The sequence below is a fragment of the Dysidea avara genome, chromosome 11 (assembly GCF_963678975.1).
Source record: "Dysidea avara chromosome 11, odDysAvar1.4, whole genome shotgun sequence".
Taxonomy (NCBI): Eukaryota; Metazoa; Porifera; class Demospongiae; order Dictyoceratida; family Dysideidae; genus Dysidea; species Dysidea avara.
The window spans coordinates 13,608,032-13,631,810 of NC_089282.1; the positions used below are offsets into that span (position 1 = coordinate 13,608,032).

Here is a 23,779-nt window from a genome sequence, read left to right on the forward strand (position 1 = left end):
GGCTTCTATCTCGCATTTGCTGAGGACATGGTTTCAAACGTTCAAAGTTCACTACTTGGCGTCTTCTACTGCCCGTGTCCTGAATGCGGTATACCAGATCTGAGATCCTCTTTATGATTCTATACGGGCCAGTCCATGGGCAGTGTAGTTTCTTTGCTTTATGTTTTCCTACCACTGGGGTAAATAACCAAACCAGATCTCCCTTTTCATATGGTTCACCGTGTACCTTTTTGTCATAGTGTTCTTTCTGTCTGCAGGCAGCCCCTAGGGAGTGCTTTCGTGCAAGTTGATAACTTTGCTCTAATGACTGGCGGAGTGTGCTCACATACTCTAATGGGGTGACTGGAGGAGTGTTGGGATTCCCATAAATGATGTCAAGTGGTATCTTTGCTTTCCTTCCATACATCATATAGAAAGGGGAATACCCAGTGGAAACATGCTCGCTTGTGTTATATGCAAAACACACCTTTGCTAAGTGGCTTTCCCAGTCCTCACCCTGTTCATCTGTAACTGTAGCCAACATAGCCAGAATAGTTCTGTTGAGCCTCTCCACAAGGCCATCACCCTGTGGGTGGTAGGCGGTGGTGTGTGTCTTGTTGATTTTTAACAGCTTGCTTACTTCCTTTACCAAGGTGGACTCAAATTGTGCCCCTTTGTCTGTATGCAGCTGTTCGGGGATCCCAAATCGACAGAACATGTTATCAACCAGCCTATTAGCTATTGTTTTGGCCTCTTGGTTGGGAATTGCATAGGCCTCAGCCCATCGTGTAAAATAGTCGGAGACTACTAGGATGTATCGGTTGCCATTGCTATTTCTAGGGAATGGACCAACAATATCTGCGGCCACCATTTGCATGGGGTATCCACATCTGATGTTTTGTAGTGGGCCTCTGTGCTTCTGGGTTGGTCCTTTCTTTGCAGCGCAGTGTGGGCAGTTCTGGCACCATTCTTTGGAGCTTTGAAAGTAACCTGGCCAATAGAACCGTTCTTGCAGTTTCTTAAATGTCCTGTCTTCGCCCAGGTGCCCACCCATCCTTCCTCCATGTATTTCCTGTAAAACTGAGGCCTGGTGGTCCTTGGGGACTACTAATTGGAAGTGTAGTTGACCCTGGCCAGCCTTCTCAAACTTTCTGTATAGAACACCATGTTGGAGCACTAGCTGGTCCCACTGTTGTGTGAGCTGGGTTACTTCTCTACGATGTCCCTTGAGAGTGTCAGCTATAGGTTTACAACCTGCTTCTTTAGCCTGTAGCACTGGCCCAATGATGTCATCTTGTGACTGTGCTGTTTGCAGATCGATGTCTGTAGTTGACTGCTCCCTCTCAGCTATACTGGTTGCTGCCACCTGATGTGTTCCTTCATTGCCACAGTGTGACTCAAGTCGGTGGCATTGGTTGCACGGCCGACGTGACAGAGAATCGGCATTTGAGTGGCGTTTTCCAGGGCGATGCACAATTTCGAAGTGATATTCTTGCAGTTGCTCAATCCAGCGTGCTAATTGGCCCTCTGGTTCCTTGAAATTCTGCAACCATGTTAATGATCCATGGTCAGTTCGAAGCACAAATGGATTACCAAGTAGGTAGGGACGGAAGTGCTGGATGAATTTCACTGCTGCCAGCAGTTCTTTCCTCGTGACGCAATACTTCCTCTCTGACTTACTTAAGGTACGGCTGGCATAGGCAACTACAACCTCCTTCCCTTCATGCTGCTGGGAGAGCACAGCACCAATACCATCATAGCTAGCGTCCGTGTCCAGAATGAACGGCTTGGCAAAGTCTGGGTAAGACAGGACTGGTGATGTAGTTAATCGGTGTTTCAACACTGCAAACGCTTCGGAGCATTCTTTAGTCCATTGGAATTGACGTCCCCTTTCTGTCAGTCTATAGAGTGGCTTTGCTATAACTGCAAAGTTGCGGACAAAACGGCGGTAATATGAAGCCAACCCTAAGAATTGTTGCACCTCTTTCACTGAGTTAGGTGCTGGCCATTTTGATACCTTGTCTGTTTTTGTAGGATCAGTTGCCACTCCATGTCTTGATACCACATGCCCTAAATAGAGAACTTCATCTCTACATAGGGTGCATTTATTAGGCTTAAGCCGCAAGTTGGCTTCTCGTAAGCGTTGCAGAACTATTCCAAGGTTTTTGAGATGTTCGTTGAATGTTCTTCCCACAATTATAATGTCATCGAGATACACCAAGCATTTGGACCACTGTACTCCTGCTAACACCACATTCATTAGCCTTTGGAAAGTGGCAGGTGCATTACAAAGACCGAAGGGCATTACTTTAAATTCGAAAAGCCCTTCGTGAGTAGTAAAAGCTGTCTTTTCTCTGTCCTTTTCATCCATCTCGACTTGCCAGTAGCCACTTAACATATCCAAGGTACTAAACCATTGGGATCCGCTGAGTGTATCCAATGTATCATCAATACGGGGTAGAGGAAAAGCGTCCTTTGTAGTAACTGCATTCACCTTGCGATAATCCACGCAGAAACGCACTGTGCCATCCTTTTTCTTTACTAATACAACTGGGGACGCCCACGGGCTTTTAGAAGGTTGGATAACACCTTTTGACAACATACTACTCAGCAAATTTCGCACCGTTTCCTTATGGTAAGGTGGCGCCCTTCTTGGTGGCTGGCGGATTGGTGAAGCATCACCCACGGAGATTGTATGTTTTAGCACGTCAGTCCTCCCCAAGTCATCTTCATTAGCTGTAAAGACATCTGCATACCCTAGAAGAGCGTTATATAATTCATGCTGCTGCTCTGTGGTAAGTGAATCTCCACTCTTGGTCACCAAATCCCACAGGAGCTCTTGTTTGTGAAGAGGGATCTCATCCTCATCTGTGGAGGAGACATGGCTATCTGAGTCTGGTTTCACGCTCGAAATATTAACTTTATCATCCAGGGGAGAAGCCTTACCAATCTTGCTACCCTTGTAAAGTGTAACAGCCTCTGTTGAGAAATTTGCTATTCTCATTGGGATGGTTGTATGGTGTCCATCGCTGACTGGTGTCACTACGGAGGAAGCTACTACTATAGGACTTTCTCTTGGCAATGCTTCCACTAGCCATGTAGGCGCACTGTTAGTAGGGCTGGACGTCACTGTCATCACTTCTAGCTCGCTCAGTGGTGGGAGTTCTACTGTCCTTTGCAGTGCAACTGTGATTGTGGATACACCAGAGTCCGGTTGTAGCTGCTCGTTCATCTTACTTTGCAGTGGTATGGCACGTCCGTGCATGTGTAGTATTCGTTGCTCCGTATTGATGACGCACTGGTGTTTTTCCAAAAAGTCGAGCCCAAGTATCGCTTGCATGTTTAATCCTCGCGCCACCAAAATGTCGGTGCTGACTACTTGGCCTGGAAGTATGATGTCTATGGTTGCCACTCCCTGTACTACGATGGGGCTGCCTTCTACGCCTACTAACTGGCTTCCTCCCCAAGGTTGTAGCGCGGTTGCTTCGCCACTGTTGTTCACCGATAGCTGCTTCCACGTTTCATTATTAAGCAAGCTCACAGAAGCACCCGTATCTAACATGAAACTAACACGTACCTTCGAAACAATACCAACAATATGGTACGCTTTGGCGGGGTTCACCGCCAACAAATTAATGACGTCATTGTTACACACAGTACTAAGTGAAAATTCTACATTACTATCTATGCTATAGTTATCTATATCAGGTTTATGGGTCAATTCAGAGCCCTCGTGTGCCTGACCCTTAGCACTGAGGGCTGCTAGTTTCCCGACGTACGGCCGGTAGCACACCCCCTAGCATAATGGCCTTCCACTCCACATTTCCTGCATATGATTGGCTGCCGTGGACCTGTTGCTTCTTGCTTCTTGGATGTGTTCGCGGTCGGTGGCAGGTACGGGAGAGAACTTTTGTCGCGACTTTTGTATTCCACATGAGAGGCGATTGTATTCTCAAGATGCTCCATCCTCAATGATAGGGATTTCAACAACTCCACTACAGCGTCCTGTCTTGCTTGGATCGTTGCGATAGAAGCATGGTTTCCGTCTTTTATGTTGGCGTCCACGTTATCAGATGATGACGTCACTGCTGCAACTTTGAGGCCAGGTGTTAATGAGAGATGAGTCTCCGCCTCCAGCGTATACGTTACGGCTTCATTCAAATTTTTTGGACGTCGTTGGCGAACTGATAAGGCGATCGTTGGCTTGTCAATAAGGCTGAGAAATCGGCTTAGTGACAGTTGCTCCCTTGCCTTATCATCCAGATCAGGGAAAGCTCTGTCTGCTAGGCTATGGAGGTTGTCCGCCAAGTCACCCCACGATTCTTTGTCCAGATGTTTCCTGGCATGAAATTCGGCAGCATAGAGATCTTGCTTACAGCTGGGTTCAAACCGCTCACGGAGAGCTATTTTGGCATTTTCATAAGTGGACTTGGCGTCTTGATTGAGACGTTCCCACGCAGTCTGGGCTTTTCCCGTCAGCCGGACTTGTAACCAGAGGAGCTTTGTTCCTTCATTCCACCCGTTTATCTGCGCCACGCTGTCGAAGTGGGCAATCCATTGGTCCCAGCGGGTACTCTGATCCCCATTATAAGCTTCAGGCATTATAAGTGGACGACTAACAGGGTTACGAGTACCTTCTTGATCTTGGGCACCATCGCCAGTGACGACGCTATTAGATCCAGTAGACATTCCGGTGGTTCAAGTACAGTTGATTAGTGATTTTCTACAAGAAACAGTACGGCGAGAACAGTAGAACTTAGCAGGTGAAATGGCTGACCTCAACAGGTACCGTTATCAAACTATCTGTCACGGTACCACAACGTTTAAGCTTAGTGGTTGATCTGGTCAGCCAGTAGTGTCGACTACGCCAGTTGTAGCACAGGCCGCTCGGAGTCCACTAACTCGTGAAGGTACAGTAAATGATATATCTCACAACAACAACAAAATCAGTCACACACTAACTCTGTGTACAAAAGGATGTCCTAGAGTTACAAGTGTTTATTAGTGGCATGCAAGTTGTTAATACCTATACAAAGATCTGTTAGTTACAACATTACTGTAGTGCATAATATTATAGTAATCACAGTATTACATATGTATGTATGTATGTATGTATGTGTGTATGTATGTATGTATGTATGTATGTATGTATGTATGTATGTATGTATGTATGTATGTGTGTATGTATGTATGTATGTATGTATGTATGTATGTATATATGTACGTACATACGTACGTATGTATGTATGTTATACATGCAATTTCATTTGCATTATGAATATACTTTTACTATGCAGAGCAAGAATTCCTATACTCTTCCAGCTTTGATGTAAGGGAAGACAGCAGTGTAAAGGATGCAGTGAGTAGTGATCAACTTGACTCCCCCTGTACTGACCAGGTGCTTGAAGACTGGCCCATTACAGAAGAAATTTTCCAGGAGTTAATTCCATTCTATTTAGCCTTTGACAATAATTTAACTGTGTATGCTGCTGGACCTGTAATAGAACGTTTCCGTCCTTCTTTAGTGCACAAAACATTAGAAGATTTCTTTCTCCCAGTGTCCTCTACAAAATTAATTGCATTTGAAGCAATCACTTTGGCAAGGTTTAAACCATATACTATGAGGTGTAGGTGTGGAGCTGACTACTGTAGAATGACATTTGAAGGAAGAGCCATAATAAACAGTGATGACCCCTCCATGGCAGTCTACAACTGTACTCCAACTGTGTTTACCTTTGAGTGCCTGAAACGTACTTGCTTGTCAGTCAGTGACTTTTGCTACAATGCAGACAATCAAGATAGAATTTTTCTTAGCATGCACTTATACACAGCTAAAATAGTAAGAGAGAATTTGGAAGCTACAGAATGCCTACTAAAAGAGAACTATGAAAAGATTGATGCACAGAAAAAAAAATCTTTAGATGTGCTTTATAGTGTCTTGCCTTCATTTGCAGCAGACAAGTACTTGCAAAGTGAGGATTTTCCTCCAACAAGATTCAATTCTCTGAGTGTTCTATTTAGTGACATTAAGGGATTTGCACAGATTTGTCAGAATTCTTCACCAGTTTCAACTGTCATCATGCTGAACAACTTGTTCAACAAATATGATGACTTAACTGACATGCATGATGTGCTAAAGGTAAATATCTTTTGTAACAATTTTGAATTATTTAAAATTCACCACAGCTGGAGAACTACGGTGATACGTACATTGTTACCGGTGCTGGACGACATCGAAGCGATCACCCCCATTCACTCTTAGCCATGGCTTTCGACATGCGGAAAACTGCCATAACCGAATGTCTTCCTCATTCTTCAGTGTCTTTGGAAGTATGTATTTCATTCAATTATTGTATCTATAAATTTTGTTATAATATAGATACGTATTGGTATCCACACTGGTCCAGTAGTAATGGCCATCCTCAACAAAAACATGCCACATTTTAGTATGTTTGGTCACACCATGAACAAAGCCAGTCGGATGTGCTCATATGGCATGTATGGGAAAATTCAAATTTCGCAAGAGACTCACCGGTAAGGGTTGAAACTTCAGTACAATTAAGCAAGATTGCTTTTTCCCTAGAGCATTGGCTGGTTGTAGTACTCAGTACACTTTTGAGAGTCGAGGTAGTATTCAAGTTAAGGGATTGGGAATGGAGCCTACTTACTTTGTGGAACCTTACAATTACACCACACAATAAGATGACAAGAATTCTGTAACTATACACTTATTTCATTAAATTGTCACATTTGTGAAGGTACTACACTGGAACTTGTTAATCAGGACACTTGCGTAATGTAGATACTTGGTAATGGTGCCAAAGTATCCATTTGCATACATCTAGCATGGCATACACTGAGTGTAATTCACTCATGGTGTTCAGTCTACATGATTCAAATCTCTGTATGGTAAGTGTGCAGCTTGTGTGAAATGGTTTATGGATATAGGTGGCTAGTTAAGAGGTAACGATATGTCATGTGGCTTATGAGAATAAAATATGTGTTTATGTAAAGTAACTGGGACACAATTCCTCAACTGATCAATCTTTTTTCTGTTTGGGAGTGAACATCGGCAGGATGTGTGCAAATTGTAGGAAGATTAGAACAACATTGTAGGTTTTAAGGCTGGTAAGACTTGAAGTTAATTGTCAGCTGAACACATAAACATTTTTCAGAATGAATCAAACACCAGTTGGTAATAACTATTGGGTCCACTTCATCTACGTACGTACATACCTTCAGCACTTGTGCTGTAAAGCTTTAAAAATAGTGTACTGAACTACTGGACATGCATGTGTTTTTCTTTTAAAGCAAATACTTGGGAAACTGCCTGTGACTTTTGCTATGTATACACTATAGCTAAATGCAGAAGATCTACATGTATCTGTTAATTTTACATGGCTACAACTGCATATCACATGAATGCAAAAACTAGACACCTAACTTCAGCCACTCAATTTTGCTGACTTGGATGCTCATAACTATCTTGTGTTAGGATGCATCATACACAATGTGACCCGGTCTGCGAAAAGGGGTCTTATAGCCTGTTCACTTGCATGTACTTGGCAACCTGTAACTTGACTTGTGAATGTGGTATCACCCTGAAGTGTAGTCCCCTTATACCCCTAACATAGCACTATGGCTTGGTGTAATATGAAAGTGATAGGTTGAAAACATGAGGAGTTATGACTAGACGATTTGGAAAGGCTATAAGACCCCTTTTCGCAGACCGGGTCACATTTATACTACGTATATTATGTTATGTGGTCACATATGAGGCAAAGGTAAACTACACACCGTCATACTATTGGTTTTGACCCTCAGCATTACTCAAACTCAATCCTGGTTTTAAGAGACGTCTATTCTGGGTGGTGTGGCTAGCTCAACAGCAGTTTCTAGTGGCCTTGTGCAGGACCTGACTCGGCAAGAATCAGTGATGCATTGGTGGATGCCATGATATAATTTTTTTCTACATTGATTCTGCTGGATATCAGCCACTAAGAAGCCAGCATGGCCCTGTGATCTCGTTACTGGACTTAAATCATGGTCTGCCTCAATTTTCTATTTCATTTGGCAAGAAACACTACAATTACATGTGCTGGAAGTGGTGTGAAAGGTAATAAATTGATACATGCCGTATGCAAATTTCATACGCATGCTCACTATCCTTGGCTAGTTATATTGGATTAATATCTTTAAAACCAAAACTTCTAATGTGCAATTTGGATCTAAAATCCAGTCACATAATAGTATTATACTGATTCATTCTTGTCAGTAAATAAAATGCCTATACACTTGCTACATGCAATGCAAAACGTAAAGTAAATAACTATATAATATAAACTAGCAACATCAAAATTAAACCTAAAACAGAAGATATAGCTATGCTTTCATTATAAAAACTTCTTTTGTACTTGACTTTTCTGGATGGTCACACCATACCAACACACTACACTTTCTATTCCACACATGTACAGCCATGCCACTGATTTGCTTGGACTACATTTCACAAGTGGATTTCTAGTGCCACTGCAGCTGAGAATGCCCTGGCTCCTTAAAATGCCACTAGTCAACTGGAGCACTAGACTAGAGGCATGTCACCCTTGGACAATTGCCTAGATAATTTCTTAGAATCTATGTGTATTTCTTTAATATTGTATTTAGACTGGAGACTCCATTATGATCTGCTTGTACCCTGCCACCCATTGGGGTGTGCCTTTGCCTGTGTGTTGCCCCAAATCATGGCTATATCAGTAGATAGTCACTATGGTTGGCTGCATTCACTCTGAAAATTTCCTTTTGTTTTCCCAAGCTATCCTGAATTGAATTTTTTGAATTCACAAATTCACATAATCTCACAATCTATTGATTGAAATATTTGAATTCATATTTATAGTAATAGATTCATTCTTTTAGTGCAAAGTGGAGAGACTGCAAATTGAGACATTTTGTTTGAAGTTTTTAATGTTGTATCTCAATGGTACAAAAAAATGTGACAACAGAATTATTGAAAATGTTATAGCTACAGCTGAGAGTCTAACTAAAACTAGTATTTTAAAAAAGTTGTTAATTTAAAAATGAAGTAGGGATCTATGCAATAACAAGTAGTGAAACAAGAGATGAATGATGGTATTACAGCATAGCTCAGTGGGAAAGTCCCTACATTGGCACATTAGCTATAACAACTATTTTGTTCAATGCCAAAGTAAGGACTTCCCACCGAGCTATGTTGTAACACCATCATTCATCTTGTATAAGTAGTCTTGTTTCACTACTTTTATTGCATAGATCCTACTTCATTTTTTTTTTAATTAACAATTTTTTAAAGGCAGTTACCTTTTTTAAAATACTAGTAAAATCAACAGCTCTTAATATCTAAGAGTTTCTGGGAATTATGTATTGAAATTTATCTTCATCAAGCAGCAATACATTTCCACACTATATTGCTATGACACATGGTTATGTATGCTGCTTGCTGTATAACTATAGCCATGCACATTATAGATTTGCGAATTTGATGACTAGCTATAATACTATTGTTATTTGTCATAATAAAAGGCCACAATCATAACTTTTATGTAGAAGTAAAGATTTCTAAGCACTTTAACAACAACATGTTTACAACATGTGAAAATAGTGTTTACAACACTCTTCAACTACTTGTTTTGAGTAAATGTTAGGATGTGGTACAACAGTCTGGAAATGGAGTACATCCAGATATACATAACACAAAGTTTAATAGTGTTAGATACCCCCTTGCTCGTCTCAGACTCTCCCCACACAACGGTAATGTTTGGCCTTGATCTAATAAAACGTTCATGTATAATTTACAGGCTATAAACTGCATGTATCTTGCAGTCTAAACTGATGTGTACGTAGCTACTACATCATAAGTTTCCACCATAAGTGGTGATGTGATAGTAAATAGCAAATGGCATAGCTGTACAATATTACAATAGACTTAGAAGGCTTTAACCTAATTGCTGGGATTTCTATAGTTATACTCGACTGTAAACATCAGATGACCTGCATGTGTTCTTATACAATGTGCCTGGAGATTACAAACATTCCTCATGGTACACATGTTTCAGAATTAGGTTTTCAGGTAGTGTAATCCACTTCTTTTTTTATTGTAAAAATTTCCATAATATTAAACATTTTTTTTTTGTTTTTGCAAAAGATTGAGATACTCTAATAGAGCAGTCATTCACATAAATCATGAAAAATATTTTATGTGATAATATTAATCATGAAATTTTTCTGCATGAAAATAAAGCAAATCATGATCATGGTAGTAGGTCTAGCAGCATATGTATGTACATCCAGTTAGTTTGTATGCATAATTTTGTGAAACGCTGGTTGATGTATGACTCATAAAGTAGACTGAAAGCCTGTAGGCTGAATGTAGAAAAACTTCCAAGACAATCACCAACATATAACAGGTACCCACCTCATCAATTGTTTGCACTATTTTTTTGTGTGGAGATTCTTTGTCATAAACTAGACATGAGTCAAACATGCTCAATTTTTTTCTCTAAATGCTTTTAGGAATACCCCTAATGTCACCCATTATGCTTTTTCAGTGTTCCTATTATGCTTGCATTACGCTCCTAAGTTAGCAACATTTGTGACAATTATCATGGAACATTTTAATCAGTGAATGCTCTATTAGAGTATTTCACTATAAAATGACTGTTCTATTAGAGAGTATCGATCTAAGGAGCTGCAGTTTCCACTGACTGCTCTATTAGGGAGTATCGATCTATTTTCAAGGAATTAAACTCCATAGTTTAAAATATCCACCTAATATGCCAGCATTATGCTGGCATACCACTCCAGCCTATTATGCTTTTTATTATGCTGGTATATTTGATGCAGGCATAGCATTAACAGGATTGAGTTCTCCAGGATCCTCATTCAGGTTGAACAATATAATGGAATATCATATTTAATTTTCTTTGAATAACATATATGATCAGGGTTGGGATTTCTATAAAGACTCAAATAAAGTTAATGCCTACCACCAAATTTTATGCCAGATGTTTTAATAGCTGCACAATTTATACACACATACATAGTAGATAAGCCAACACTCAAAATACCCTGGAATTTGTATATATAGGATTGTAATAAACTACTATATGAAAATTGTTCTGTGGTGTCATGGGATGCAAGCCATCATCATGTTTATCACTATTTGACTGGACTTTTCTACAGACTGATTAGAATATTTTTATTGACTTGCACATTACTTGGCAACTGTTTCAGAACTTCAGTGAGTAAGATGAACCACATGTGACCAGATCTAGAGTTGCAAAGAGGTGCCCCATTTTGTAAAAGAATCAAGACACCTTTTATGGTATACGTAATTTGCTGGCATAGCTATTTGAAGTTACACACTATTGAGTATCACTCTGCCACACTTATTGGTTACTTCCTTTGTCAAACTGTGCAATCATGATTAAGTACCCTGAAATGAACTGACTCTGCTGAACAGTCTTGACAAATTAGCAGTATGTGGTTGAAATTTTCACAACTGCTTTTAGTGGATATATAAAAAACTCTACTGATGTTTACCTAGACTGTAATTTAGACTGAACGATATTAGAGGACTTTTTCCTGCCATTTTTCTTTATTTCTTGTTCATGTAACCCCACCCACTGGCCACTGCTCTGAACAAACCATCTCCTTTCTACTACCCATCACTGTTTTATAGACCTTGATATAAACCGATCATTTGTATGATGAAAATGTGCCAGGTTGCTATCAACTGAAATACCTCAAACCATTTCAACTACACTGTATGAAAATGCACCTTTTTTGCAAACCAGATCACATATGTAACACAATAATATTAACACCTCTCCAATCATGCATATCTTGAGTGATTGGATGATTTTTAAATAAATCCAAATATGGATGTATTAGAAGAATAACAGGGAGCCTTATACTCTTTGTATTTAATAGCGTAGATGCCTTCATTGGGATCAGGTGCCCATGGATATGCATAGTCTCTTGATTGCTCTAAAGTAAACACACAAATATTCTTGACTATATACATGCTCACACATACATATCCTACCCAATAACACAATAGTAAGATTAACTGTAATCATTACATACTATGATACAGCCCGACACACATACGTATATACGATTTCACTGGAGTCAACACACTATAATCATTGGTAGAATAAAATTTGTGCCTTTTTTATCCTCAAGCAAAAATCAACTAGGTATACCATGGCTGCCAAACCTTGAAATTGTAGGAAACTTGTATTCCAAGCTTCAGACTTTCCAAATTCTTTGTCTTGATACAGTAGACTTCCAAAATTAGTCCAATTATTAATGTATAATGGAAAAGAATAATTTTAGGACAACAGGCCTCCAATCAACATCTGCATCCTTTCAGAATGTATAGGGCTACTCATGTACTCTATAGTTTATTTAATTTAAAAAATAATAATTCTGTGCTACAGATTAAATAAAATAGGCTGTCACTGGAACAATAATTTAATTAGCTGATTTAGTTAAATGTTAAATCAAAATTTGTGGCTTAAAACATGTTAGTATTGTCTCTGCATGTTGTCAAATTACTATTCCAGCAAATCCAGCACCTGTTGGACTTAAGATGTTATATCAAAATTTCCTATTGCATATAGAACAGTCAAACACTCCATGAGTGCCAGAAATTTCCATCCAAATCCAAAAAAAGTAAATAAAACTATACATATCAGAGTTTACATAAAACTTCTGTGACCATTATAGTTAATGTATTAGAGTGTTTGACTGTTCTATTAGAGAATTTTGCGGTCCACAGGGTGTTGGATTTTCTGAAACAGTAATTTCACAACTTGCTGTTAATGACTAATTATCCTCTTTACTAACATGTATCAAGTCACAAGTCCAAAATTAGCTGGTCCAATTAGTGCTCCAGTGACAGCCTCTTTGATCTACTTTTTTTTTCAAATTAAATAAATTTAAATATTTAGATGTGTAGCTTTAAAGGATGAAACTGTTATTAATTAGATGCAAGAGTGATTTGTAAACAGAGACAGTCTGTGAATCAATCTTTATCCAAGTATATGTATTAATTGGACCAATCTTTGGAAGGCTGCTGTATTGAGACAAAGAATCTGAGAAGTATGAAACTTGGTACGCATGTTTCTGAATCACAGACCTACCGGTACTTAGATATCACAAAGGATGTTTGAATGTTCATGTACTTTGAGAGAAACTGTGTCTGATTGTGGAGACAATCCAATAATGGGTGAATTACTCTACATACATACTATGCTTTACACAATGTTATGTATTTCATCAGATGAAGGTTATGCTATACCTTTTTATCCTCAAATGTAGGATAGGTGACATGTCAGCTCCATCAATAACTCTATCAGTAGGTATAAGAATATTTGCCAATTTTAAAGTTGCAGGAAACAAGTCCACTATTCCTGCCAGCTACATGATGTATAATGTTAATGACTTAATTCACATTTTACTACAAGTCCAAAATTTTTACCTAGACTCATGATCAGACAAAAAAAAGACCATGGGCCCCAACACTGAATGACATTAGAGTAATTGCATTCGTTTTGTCCTGGTATGAGGATTATTTTGAATTAGTAGTTTCAATATTGACTAATTGAAGATGGAGTTAGTATAGGTAGTATTGGAACACAATTTTTGTGGCTAGTGTACATTACATTGATTTTAGCCATTCTAATTGGTTCAATATGCATTAGAATATAACATTAATTAATTGACTAGGTTCTAGTTAGAGACCAACCACAAGGATATTCGTGAATTTTATAAACCTAAGGCAAAGTGGAGAGTTCAATTTTAAAACACAAACATCTGGGGTGGTCTCTATCTGACCTAGAAAATGGTGGGAGTGTATTTATACCAGTAGATAAATGGATTCATTTGTGGGTTGAGTATAACATCATAATGCCATCATATCTTGCAGAAAATGTAAACCAAAAATCGCTTCCAGGAAAGCAACTGCACAATAGTTTTGGGCATTGCAGATCTCCAATGCTAAACTCAGCAAATCGGTGATCATTCCTCACGCCAGACAAAATAGCATAATGTTTATATCATAGGTCTTGCTCCCAAGCTAGATCAACCTCCACCCTGACAGGATTGGCCACAACACATTACATTTCAAAAAGAAAATTAATATATGTTCCATTACACGAAACTCTTGTCAGATAAAACCAATATCATAGTTCATAGACCACAGTTAAAGCAGTCAAGCATACATGTGTAGCATAAGAACATCATTCTTGGAATACCATGACCATAGCATTTCTTGCTAGGGTAAAAGCATGTGCTAGGTTGAAATGGATATACACATATCATTGGAGTAAGGTAGACCTGGAGAAAGTACGTACATGCATGCATGCACAGTGTAGCAATTGATATTCTAATGATATTGAAGTGGCTTGATGTTTGATCAGTACCAGACCAAGCAACATAAATTATATAGTTGTAATGGATTGTATTGCAAAAGCACATGTCTCTGTAAGTGCAGATAGTTAATTATTATGATGGTTATATTGCTATATTGGAGATGACATGCAGCAGTATGCCAACATGTTATTGCTAATTCTGAATTACTTTTCATCCACAAGTTACTGATCATAGCTTAGTATATTTTTACGCGCATTGTGTATGGTGCTATATCAATAGCTAGATAAAATCAAGGATGTAAAAGAATGCTTGAATATATTTCTATCCAGTTTCAAATACTGTCTCATCTTTATTTGACTTTAAATTTGATTCAATCACAAATGAATTTACCAAAAAGTTCAGCAGGTATGTCTTTAAATTTGTCTTGCTCAGTTTCTATTTTTACAAAGTCACCAGCAATCATTAACTCATAAGACATCCTTAACATGTTCTTGAAAATTCACTTAATATCTTTAGATGATAATATGCAGATACGCTGTCTTTACTTTAGTTTTCTCTTCTCGTCCTTTTCACCATTCACTTGGGTTTAGTTATTTGTAATTCAAGGAATTTTGGTGACAGGTTTCCAAATTTTCTTTGCAGGTCTGGGTGAATGCTCCCTTATGAAATTTTTGAAAATATTATTCATTCTAAGACTGAATCTGGTAACAATTTTCATCAGAAAGTTGGCATTTTAAAGGAATTGGTTGATATAGGGTGCTCATGCTGGCACAGTGCATATATCCACAGGAGCAGGTTAAAGAGTTAAGAGGTGGGGCAATGTGAAGTTTGAGGCATACAACAGGCATGAATGCCATTCTGCATGGGAGCATGCCCCCAGGAAATTTTAAACAGACTGAAATACAATTTTAGATTTTTTTTACTGAGTTAAACATACAAAACCTGACTGTTCTAATAGGGTTGTTGACTACTCTATCAGAGTATTTCAAGCAAATTAATTTAATTGCCTTGACCACCTCAGAAACCCCTTGAGATCACCCCTGTTGTTACCTCTCCAGCATTAACTAGCAGGTGCACATATTTTTGCTTGTTTTACTAGTTATCTTTAGCAACTCCAGTTGGCTTGATAGATTATTGTTACTTTTTTAGCAACAAACTTTGCACTGCAATATTTGAAAATCTCGGGTTTTCTGCAATAATTTTCTCCTTTCCTAAGTACTGAAATCAATAACTTACCTAAAGAAACACACAGCAAGTACATAGGACTGACCAATACACTACTCGTGGCTATAAAGTTGAATTACTAATCATTGTTACTAAAGCTTTCAATACAAATATTATGCCACTATAATATTCTGCAGTCATCTGCACAAAATACAACATAGTTTGTTGCAGTACTCATGGAATACGTCTGCAAAGAGTGTGCAAATGTATAATTGGTCTAACTTAATTAAGTAGTGGCTAAATGAATTGTGTGTGCATGAAATTAGTATAATATAATATTAATGTGTCTCTAACACCACCATAAAAACAACAACATAAAGTGAGTAACCATGTGTATTGTGTTGTTGCACTGTCCAATGATGCAATGTGTTACAGTGCATGTAATTTTGTATAGAAAACAGACATTTGAAAATCTTTACCGGCTCACATTGTAAGATATTCTTTTTTCCAGCAGGCTTATATACTAACACTCCAACAGCAATTGAAGTATGGCATTTTTAAGATGATAATTATGTAGCTAGATCCAATGGATTGTCATATTGATAACAAATAAAATATATACATAAGACTACTAAAAGTTGTGGTTCACTGAGATAATTACTCATGTCCAAGGAAGTTGAGGATAAAGTTCTTATGTACCTCTTCACATGTTATATTGCAAAAAAGTATTATGATCCTTCTGAGCAACCGTCAATTACAAAAGGTGTACCAGCAAGTACCGTACAATGCTCATTTTTTTGAGTGATACTTGAATTTGTATCATCAAGAATTAAATTGACATTATTTTATTTACATATACATCTAGTTTGCAACAAACAAGCTATATGGTTTAAGAAGTAAACAATCTTGTAGAACACATGCAGTTCTTAACTGTATGGAGCACTTAACAAGATACTGTACAGGGTGTATACCTTGCCAGACTTTCTTGATAATTTGAAGGTGCTTGTTGTTGAAATTATGATCTATGATTTGAAAAAGCACACATGATATTCAATCTAATTTTCTATCAATCAAAAGGTAAAGATTTGTCCATCGAATTGTCACAACTTAATGACCAGTAAAATTTCCTAGAGTATAGCTAGCATCTTTTATTATATTATTTATTACCAATGCAGATAACTAAAATTACTGGATCGTGTGCAATATTATTATGGATTTCTTTTTGTTGACACACACACACACACACACACACACACACACACACACACACACACACACACACACACACACACACACACACACACACGCACGCACACACACACACGCACACACACACACACACACACACACACACAAACACACACACCACTAAGATGTATAGTTCCTTATACATTCATCCAGGATGAAGTGCATGACATTTCCAAAGCTTTTTTTTTGCCTTACAGTGGTGCATGTGATATTCTTAAATTGTCTGCAATTATGACGCAAAGTGTCGCTATATAGCTAATAGCATTGGTTCTGCTTTTTCTTCATTTTTTTGGCAAATAGTACATGCATTATATACACTGATGAAGACATGCACTTTTTATTTCCAATGAAAGAATAGCTGGGTGTTACATAATATTATTTATATAGCTATATGGACCTCAGAGTACATCAACCAAATTTTGTAAAGGGCATGCAGTTATGGCTATAGCTAGAAATGTACAGAGATGCATACACATGCATCTATGCCATCGGCACCCTTGTCTGCCAAATCTTGATTATAGGGAATACAGTTCTACTATTTAGAATCACCACCCTATTAAAAACCATTCAAATTACAAATCAATACAGCTAAAAGAGTTACCAAATATGGCCCTTTCTGTGTATGATTTATCATATGCAAAGACTTTAAAAACTTAATTTACCAAGTTCGCTGTATTATTTCAGATTTTAAAAATTTCAATGCATATGCAGTGGACACTGGCTATTATTTTGCTATACTGCATATCAAGACACATGATAGCAGACAAGTTTGATAATGGCTGGACGGAAATTAACCGTTTTTGCTGTGGAAACTCCCTCGTGGTAGGGCACCTCCCATTCCAAATTTGAGGTGAATCCCTCATAGAACATTCATGAGATCAGCTAGAAGAAGCCACCTTGTAGAAAGTTCAGTTACAAAGAAATCACCCTGTAGAGAGTTCAGCAACAAACAATTCACCCTGTAAACTTCAGCTACAAATAAATTACCTTGTAGAAATTTCTGCTATACAAGGTAGTCTTCCTGTAGGAGAGAGGACATGTGATAATGTTCATACAGTGTTAATTTTTGTAAAAAATTGCATCATTATAAAAAGGCAGTGGATACTGAACTGAAAGCTACCCACTACCCCTACTTTTCTACCTTATAAATTTTACTCACCTAGTAGTCTCACACAGTGTAGTAAGAAGAATGTAGCCTAACCTAAAGGTGAAGAAGAAACCAAAGTTAAACCCGACCCTATAACCCTAACACTAATGCTACTTTTCGTGTCCCCTAAAGTTGAATGCTCGGGGAAACTACTAGACGCAAAAATAAAAACCTTTCAGTTCAGTAACCACTTCCTTATAAAAAAGTATCCGAAGAATTCAGGTATTGATGTCTTCCTCCTTTCTGCAGTAAAAAAAAAGACAAGTAAAAGAACTTTAAGAACTACATACAAAGTTGGCTGCAGGCTGACTTTGGAGTATACAAATACAAAAAAGAAGTGATATCTATACAAAAACAGCCAAGCTGTGAAAAAAGGGTGTGGCTCCCAAAAAATCCAGGGTGAAAAAAGATGTGAAATCAAAGGTGGTGGCCAAGAAATGACCATAATGATACATAGGTTAATAGCAAAAATTTTAATAACGACAATTCAGGTGAATTTGGTACTGAATCCTAGGAGAAGGCAACAAAAATTCACCTGAATTGTTGTTATTAAAATTTTTTCCATAAACCTACCATCACAGTCATTTCTTGATCGCCTGCACCTTTGATTTCACATCTTTTTTCACCTTGGCTTTTTGGGAGGCCATACCTTTTTTCACAGCTTGGTTGTTTTTGCATAGATATATAGATAGTACACAAAGAATATCTTAATGATATACTGTATTGGCTTTTAAAATACTCTTTACTGAAGAGTGAAGTTAATTTAAACATCTTAGACCTTATAAGGCCTTCTGGTATACAGGCTCTGCCTTTACCAGATACTTTAATCATAATAAAACAATGTCCATTTGGTTCAACTTGGGGTACTTAGAGATAATAAGTCACTCTCTAGGGTTCCTATGGATACAAATACATGAAAATAGTAAGAAGAAAATGTCCTAACCGCCTGGTAGACTCCTGTAAGCATTCAAGCATTAATCGGATGGCTGCAGGTTCGAGGCTGCCCAGGTCCAGTCATGGATTTTTCTTCTTTCTTCTACTTTTCAAACATACTTAGTGAAGTTAATTTAAACATCTTAGACCTTATAAGGCCTTCTGGTATACAGGCTCTGCCTTTACCAGGTACTTTAATCATAATAAGACTAAATTTTATGCATGTAGCTATGGATGTGCATAGCTATGTATGTATAAAGTTATAACCATGAGATTGGTTTTAAGTTTCATACCATGTACATGAGTACATTCTTGAGCAAAACAATAAAAGAGCTTATAACATTTGCTATATGTATGCAGTCACAAAATAAATCTATTTACTAGCTATACTATTAGCTCTATATGTATCAAAAAGTTCAGCTACGTACATAATGTTCATAAACTCTAAATAGACCTAGATCACTTTAAGCAAAGAATGCCTTGAAGACTTTCCACCCCATTTCAAATACTGTTGCATCTTCTGATGACTTGATATCAGTTTCTTCAAGATCACAAATGAAGTGGCACGTGTCAGCTGGTACACTGCTAGAATGACTTTGCTCAGCTGCCATCATATCAAAATTACCATCAGTCATTAAATCTATTTGGGCCTTCCTAAATTTCAAGACGTTCTTAATATATTGCTGAAATGAATCCTTTATCTTCAAATGATAATCTTCAGACAGCTCTTCCTCACAACCTAAGTAGATCTTCAGTCTCTGCATCTGGTGCAACTCATCATCATCACTAGAGTTTCCGACATTGGCTTTTAAGGAGCAATACTTCTCCAACTGCAGGTAACAAATATCCATATTTTTGATTGCTTTACCAATTGTTTTTATCAGATCCAATTGTTTTTGATAGATTGAAGCAATACGGTTAGACTCGTCTATTAGCTTGCTTTGCTCTGCATAACTTTGCTGCTGCATTTTCAGTTCTTTGATTTTTTGTGCAATCTCATCCTCTTTTCCTTTTATTATCTCTTTGTTCTTCTCGCCTTGTTCTAAATGTTTTTGTTTAAGTTTTTCCAGTTCTTGGGTGGTTTGTGCAATTTTCTTCTCCCTTTCTTTAAGTAATACATCTTGATCAACATACTTGAAATATGCGCCGATTATGACTGCAATCAATACTACGATAATGAAGAGGAAAATCCAAACGCTTGAATACCGGCTGCCTGCACTCTCTTTAGTTTCTTGTTTCTGTGGTAGCTGTAGTTGGTCTTGATATAAATTTGCATGGTCTCCCTCCTTGTCCATGTCGAGCTCTGACTCTCGTTTCACGACAACAGCCATTTAGTTAGCTACACCCCTGGTTTTTGCAGAAAACACTCGATAAAATATGTCATAAACTGCGTCGTAAACCATGCAAGGTAAACCGCTGTTAATCTGCTGCAGCTGTTTCCACTTCTTGGTGATTCTTGATGTTCAGGCACGGCTTGTTGATAGCTAGCTACACTCTTTAGAACTGTTATTGTGACCTTTGCTGTTTGTGAGTGTTTGTGTATGTGTGGGTGGGTGAGGTATTTGGGTACATCATGGGATGGGTTGGATCCTGGATGAGTATGTGAACACAAAATTCTCTTGGTTTGTCTGTCAACATGAAAATTAATTTGATAAACATAAACACCCTATTATACGATGGTCACAGTTGCCTCAAGTTGTCTTATACATAATAGGCATACGTAACTACTTATTATTAACTTGATTCATACTTCATTTGATGCTTTTGTAATTTAGCTATAGCTATACAGTACCATTTGTTAGTTCTCTACCAACTTGTGCGTCTTAGACTTATACCTCCAACAAGAACTAAATGATGGCACCTTTAGACTTATCCGTTATATACTTCCTTTGTCAATATTGTTTGAGCTGACATGTCCATTCTCACAATCTCATGCAGTACTGTAAGCAAGGAGTACACTATCAGAGCTAAATCAACATCAAATTTCTACTATTTAATGCGTGAAATTAGTGTTGAGGCATTTTCTGTAAATAATATATGGGATATTCTCTGTTCCATTTGTCAAGAGATCTAATGCAAAATTATATATATACATATGTACAACAGATTATAGCAAATAGATCTTACTCACAGACTTACAAAAAATATTTATGGTATACATTATTGTGGTCATAGGGAATGACATCACAGTGCAGTTTTACCACTCAAAGTACACTTGACACCTAATTGTGTGGATTCTTGGAAATGGTATTATTACAATAGATCTAGCCCACCTGTAATTGTATGGATTCTTGAAAATGATATTATCCAATAGTTAGCTCACGACAACAAAGTGACAATTACAAGAGAATTCTCTTCAACAAGTTAAACTAATAAATGAGACTATGCACAAATTTTGCGACAATCATCCAAATTGTTTCATTAATCCAATTTGATTGTTTTTCTTCAAAGTTGCATAAAAACTGGCACGTCTTAGTTGGCAAATGTTTAGTACGTTGCTGTTCAACTTTCATCTTCTCATAATCACCATTTAATAAATAATGTTAGCTCTATTTTTTTAAAGTAATACGATGAAGTTACGTAGCTCCCTTTCACAGCCCAAATAACCAGCTAGCCTGCTCATCATTTTGTCATCTTCCTCGCTACGCCATGCATGTTGCACTAATTCTTTTGGAATAACTCTCCAACTGTTAATAACATAATTATGTCTATGCATATGTTGAAATTGTCTTTTACCAAAGCTAATTGATTTTGATAGATGTTCGAAAGGTTTTGGTGTTCATGGAGGAGTCCACTTTGTTCCGTGTAATCTCACTGAAGGGTCGCAAGTTCCAGGGTGAGATCTGTATTTTCTGTTTCGTTTCACACAATTGCTTTCTTTGAGCAAATGATTATTATTTTGACTAGCTATATAGCTATATAGCTAACCCCATGATAGGGTCCGCAATCCGAAAAATCATCTTCTACAAATCAATCGGTGGGGACTATTCTACGGAACGGAACGGAACGGAACGGAACGGAATGATGGACTAAACCACGGAACGGAACGCTTTCTCAAACTGAAGCTTGCAACTTACCATTGCTGAAACTTCCCTTATAAGTTAGCAGTGGCATCTCCAGTGGGTGGTTAAACATAAGATAAAAAGAATTAACGGATCGATTGTGGGTTTTTGTTGGTTGTCATTAGTAACGAAGTATTATTGTGGGATGAGCTGTATCAGTGATGTTCATCCATACGGAAGGGAACTTTATGTGAGCTGTTTTTCTTATTTAGACTTTACAAAACAGTCTGGGCCGGTCTTTCAAGTCATAAGTCAGTGTATAAATAAAGCAAGCAGGAAGATACTGGTAACAGGAAAGAGCCAGCTGAATTAAAACTTGAAGAATTTTGTGCAGTGTGTGAGGAGCAAATATTTTGGCAGACCGCAAGGAGGGTATATTCTGCAAACATCACTGAAGTGTATGCATGGAGTTATTTATATATTAACAGCTGGTGCAGTGGACTAATGCCGTATTCAATAGTGAGCTGATTTTATCTGTTGCACAATTCAAGGATGTGTCTGACTGCTAGCCTTGAATCAGGCTAAATGTCAAAACTCCAAGATCAGCCAAATCTCTATTGTAAGCCGCATGTGAAACCATGCCCGTAGCCACCAGGCAAACGTGATTTGGACCAGGATGTGTGTGTAATTTCAATGTATCTAGTCAGACCTGAAATGGAACACTTACATTAATTACATACCACCTAAGAATCCTAGGATTTCTTAAGTGTAACATTTCACATGCTTCACTTCAAACAAAACAGGTTAAATTTGTTCGTCTATTTTCAAGTGATTCCCAGTCCAGCTGGTCCATGAAATTACAATGGGATCACATGTATTTGTTACAGTGCGGGCTGTCCTGTGTTGGATCTACTCTAGAGTTGAGATTTCAAGGTAGACTCACTGCCAATTTACTGACACTAGTACTGTTGTAGCATGTTTAAGTGGAGGACAAATGAAATAGTAATGCTAGATTATTTATATATACAAATTTTTCATAATGAAATTGATATCCCATTTTGATTTGTACTTCCACTTTGCAACATATTCAAGAGCAAGAAGCTACCACACTTAATCTCCAACCACTGTCATTAATTAACCAAGATCTCACTAGTCTGTAATTCACCTTACTGTAGTGATTTTATTGATTCATCTGTATGCTTTCGTCATTTCCTTTGAAGTTGTACCAAGAGTTCATAATAAGGTGGGGAGTGTCTAACTTAAATGCATTCACCAAACACCCTGCTTAAAGTAACACCTCGGCCTTATTTCAGAACAAAGGCTTTACCTTCTTCAGCAACTCTAATCAACAGTTTTCTATCCCCCAGTAAAGGTGTTGATTTGATGAAAGGTGAACTTTACACAGGGTGTTTGTACAGGCCATACTGAGAGTTAGACACTCTCCCCCATACAAATCAGTATTACGAACTCTTGGTTGTACAGTATAGGTAAACAAAGATAAGTTTCTCTCCCATCTTATTCTAGGATTTCTATTGACAAGGAAAATTCAATTATTTGTATACAGGCTCAAATTGAGAAAATATAAAGAAAGTGAATTAATATTATACAGTCAGTTTGCTTTTGGATAATAATTTTAATGTCTCCAACCACAACAAAAATTCGATGAATCCATGCATCTCATCACTGGTCGTCTGAACATTCTGAAAGTGATACCTCACTCAATCAACCATATATTCTGTTTATTAGACTGAATAAAGTCATGATTACCTAAACAATCACTTAATTAATGTTTTATAATTATCCTATTCCATTTTCCTGGAGGTTCCACTGATAAAATGCAATTTCAGCAATGATAGCAGCTAGCCAAGCTGCAAGTTGATTCAGAAAGCAC

At 37.7% G+C, this 23,779-nt stretch overlaps 1 protein-coding gene across 1 annotated transcript; it reads left to right on the forward strand.

Annotated features, from left to right (window-relative positions):
- Window positions 1–5,266: 5,266 nt before the first annotated feature.
- Window positions 5,267–6,742, forward strand: LOC136237691 (guanylate cyclase soluble subunit beta-2-like; the record flags this gene model as incomplete). The annotated part of the gene is made up of 4 exons (XM_066027906.1): window positions 5,267–6,118; window positions 6,166–6,309; window positions 6,359–6,513; window positions 6,563–6,742. Coding segments are annotated over 4 exons (1,269 nt in total), but the record flags the coding sequence as incomplete, so codon positions are not given.
- Window positions 6,743–23,779: the final 17,037 nt, after the last annotated feature.